Below are 3,976 nucleotides of genomic sequence, written 5' to 3' on the forward strand. Positions count from 1 at the left end.
GGGTCCGCGGAGGTACTGCATGGGGGTCGCGAGAGTTTTGGTTGATTAGACTTTTTTTTATATTCAGAATGTAAATGAAATATGGTGGCAGAAGATGTCTTTCAGTCATCAATGCACACATGGCACTATAGGACCAGTTTGATATAACACAATTTTATACAATATATATAATTAGGGGGTCCCCGCTCCATCTCGCCATCAGTTTGGGGGTCCTTGGCCTTGAAAACCTTGAAGACCCCTGGTCTATGGGAACAGATCGTGCAGTGTCGTGAATCCGCGTTCATCATGATATCACCTGTACATGCTCGAACATATTGCACATGCGCAGAACGGATCATGCAGGCAGGAGGGATCGTGTACCTACACGTACCAAAATGCGTCATCACAAATCCCCCGACAACGTTCACTCCTCTTATTGGTCGGATGTGTCTGGGGGGCGGGAGCAAGAAAGTAAATACGGGAAGACTGTCCTGTGTTCTGGACTAGTGTGTATTTATTGCATCTCCATGGTCAAACCAGCTCATTCCATTAAAATGATCAGACATTGTTTCGCGAGAGACGGTACTACGAGACTTTGCTCTACTCTGCCGGCCTCTGGTTTGACCACGGAGATACAAGTGACGGATCTTGACCGCTGTCTATCTCTGTGAGAGAAACATTGAAGCTGCTACAGTTTGCTGCTCTGCCACATTTGCCATGCACACCAGACTACAGTAGACATTAGCTAAGACTTGCGGAGTATTGGTTCGGTTCCAGGTCGGATCACGCTCCGCTTTTGGTGCGCACCTGATTGCAATTGCCAAGTTCTCACCTTCCCAAACAAACCGCACCAAGTAACAAAACTGACTCTAGATCGATTCAACCGAACTAAAAGGGACCGGTGCCCTACAATTTAATTCTTATTTTCTGTTTTCCAAGATCTTTCTGGAGCAGCTGATTCAGCCCCAAATTTAATTTACTTTAATTTTTTTCCAGCTGTGAGCACCTCCTTTACTTCCTTGGTGCATTGGATTGCAGCACAATTATTATAATATTTCTGTACTTGAAGCTTTTACTTGTAAGGGATTCTTTTTACACTGTTGGATCTTTTACTTAAAGCAACACCAACGATTCTTTTGTGATTTAAAATATTGTTTCCAAAATCGTTTCAGTGGTTCATCAACTCGTAACAGGGTGATGAAGCATTCGCTTTCTGGCTCTCTACCGGCTACAACCGCAAGTTTGCCAGATCAGGTAGCAGATCTGTAGTTCCAATGAGAGAATTCCACTTCCAACCTGTAGGGGGACCAAAGAGGAAAAGTGCTTTGGTGTTGCTTTAAGTAAAAGATCTGCATACTTCTTCCACCACTACAGGATAGTGAAAGGATCTCTTGGACCTGATAAACTCATGTTCCGACCTCTTTGTGGGTCAGGTCTCCCAGGTTGAGAACCGCTGTGTTCCTGGTAGCAGCACTTGAAACGTGAAGGCTCAGCACAGACTGTGGAGTTCATCAGATGTTAGTTTTTCAGTGCGGGACGCTGACGAGTCATTACAGTTTTCATCATTTAGACTATGTTGTATCATTTCTACAACTCAAGTGTTAATCAGTGAAATAATATTTATACACAAACAACTTAGCAAAAATGTGTTGCTGTTTGTTGATGTCTTTGAATATTATTATTGTTTACTCATATGTAGCCTTTACCCTGTACATTCAAATGTATGAACTGCATATTGTTTTCTTTCTAATAAAACCATAACCTTTTTACTAAACGCTGCTGCTACTGGAGAGATGAAAGCCATTGTGCGTAATTACGGAAATACATTTCTTTTTGGCCAACTTACTTCAGTCTTTGTGTTGAATATGAGAAAAATATGCTTAGAAGAAAACTAGTGTATTGTGTGAATTTAACTGGTGAAAGACATAGAAGTTAATTTACCAGTAAAAATCTATACAATTTTCTTATTATTAATAAATGCCGTTTTGTTTGTAATAAGCACATCACATTTATTGTGTTTGAGACTTAGCAATCAGCCATAATTAAAACATTTTGCAAAAAAAAACGAAAAAAACTATAATCTTTGCTGTAACAGAATGATGGTACGTCTTAAAACATGTTTTAATTCATTCATTCATAGACTGATCAATCAATGATTTAACAAATACATAACTATATAAATATTGATTCCCTTTTAGCTTTAAATTGTAAATTCCTCATGTCAAGTCTTTTGAAGACGTATCATTTTGTAGATAAATTCTCATGCACAATATTAGTTTAAATATATCAGCTTATTTTTTTAAATTTTGTTTGTCTACTTATTGCTGTGCAATTATTATTATTATCACATTTGCAGTCCTAAATATCAGTTAGGTAACTTTTTAAAATATTTTTTAACAGAAATTTTATTTCACAAACTAAATCTCACTAAGATTAAGGATTTTTTTTCCTTAGATCTCACAACACGTAGATTAAATGTGGAGAGAAAAAAAAGCAACTTAAAAACTAAATGTCTGCATCTGGATTCTAATTTATTTGCATTTAAAGGGACTGTAATGTGGAAAAGGTTTGCAGTGTGTGGGGTGGATGGTGTTAATTGATGAGTGAATCTGATTGGCTGGTGGCAGAGAGAGGGGGCGGGGCCTGTGTGGAGCATTCAGTGAGTAAATCATGGCTTACAGTGAGGCAGCAGCAGCAGCGATGGCTCACAGCTTCACTCAGGAGTATTTTCAGATCCCCGTGGTGACCCGAGCCTACACGACCGCCTGCGTGCTCACCACCGCTGCTGTGGTAAGAACCAACAACAACAACAACAACAACAACAACAACAACAACAACAACAACATTGTTTAAACTCTGGCCCCCAAGCTTTGATTGGACAGGAAAATTATTTAGAGATAGTAGGGAATCATTCATTTCTAACCTTTACCTATTGGAATTCACTATCAAGCTACTTATTATGTTATTGTTATATTAAGAGCTAAATTATTTAGTTGGTTTTTTTCTACGCTTCTTTTTTGAAACAGAATTTTGAAACAAATTGATAAAAGACTAACATGTGTCTTCCAACGAGAAAAAGCTTACATTTACCAAATTTTGTCTGTGGAGCTTCCAAAACTATATAAACAACTTAAACTTTGAGATCAGAGTTAAAAGTTACAGCAAATGTCGGTTAAAGTTTAAAAAGCTTGTGTGTGTGTGTGTGTGTGTGTGTGTGTGTGTGTGTGTTCTGTAAATACAGTATGTGTATACATGCGTGTGTGTAGCATGTAGGGGCCTACAGGAGCATTTTATTGCCCAATCCTGTATTGTATCATGCCAATGAAGCTGAAACTTAAATGTAAGCATTGACGGGAATTGAGGTGTCAGTGTAAAGAAGTTGACAGATGTCAATTAAAGGTTCATTATTGAGCTGTTTCAGTTGAAGAGAGTGCTGAACATGTAATCCCAGGGTGCAGTTGAACTCATTTAAAGAGTATGAGATGAGTTGAGCTGTCAGTTACAGAGCAAAAAAACAACAGCAGTTGAGATGTGTGTTAAAGTGCTGATGTGCTGTAGCTTTAATCCCCGGCATTGGCAGTAGAAATGTTGGTTGATGTGTAATGGGCGAAAGCAGTTGAAGCGTCAGGTAAAGTGTGCAAAAAAGCACTTGGAATTTGATTAGATTTGAAACTAAGCAGTTTTAACTATCAGTTTAAGAGTAATAGAAAGCCATTGAGATTTCAGATGAAGTTAATTTGATGGAAGCTTCTTACGTGTCAGTTAAAGGTTAATTATTGAGTTTCAGTTGCAATTTTAGTCAAAGTGTAAGATATGAATATAGTTTTAAATGTTTAATTTGATTACTAAAGGTGCTCTAAGCGATGTCACGCATGTTTAAGGGTATAACATTTGTTGTCACATACAGCAGACATCTCCCCACTATCCGCGAGCTGGCTGTCCCCAGAACACACTGGAAAGAGACGCGGTCTCTGTAGACAGCCCGGGGTCTACAAAC

General features: G+C 38.6%; 1 protein-coding gene across 1 annotated transcript in view; it reads left to right on the forward strand.

Moving 5' to 3' along the window:
* Positions 1–2,642: 2,642 nt before the first annotated feature.
* LOC116689180 (derlin-2) overlaps positions 2,643–3,976 on the forward strand; it is a 6,187-nt gene continuing 4,853 nt past the window's right edge. The window contains exon 1 of the mRNA XM_032515601.1: positions 2,643–2,769. Within this exon, the coding sequence (XP_032371492.1) occupies positions 2,650–2,769 (120 nt within the window). The 5' untranslated portion in view covers positions 2,643–2,649. The remainder of the gene's footprint in view (positions 2,770–3,976) is intronic.

Source organism: Etheostoma spectabile, chromosome 5, assembly GCF_008692095.1.
Source record: "Etheostoma spectabile isolate EspeVRDwgs_2016 chromosome 5, UIUC_Espe_1.0, whole genome shotgun sequence".
Taxonomy (NCBI): domain Eukaryota; kingdom Metazoa; phylum Chordata; class Actinopteri; order Perciformes; family Percidae; genus Etheostoma; species Etheostoma spectabile.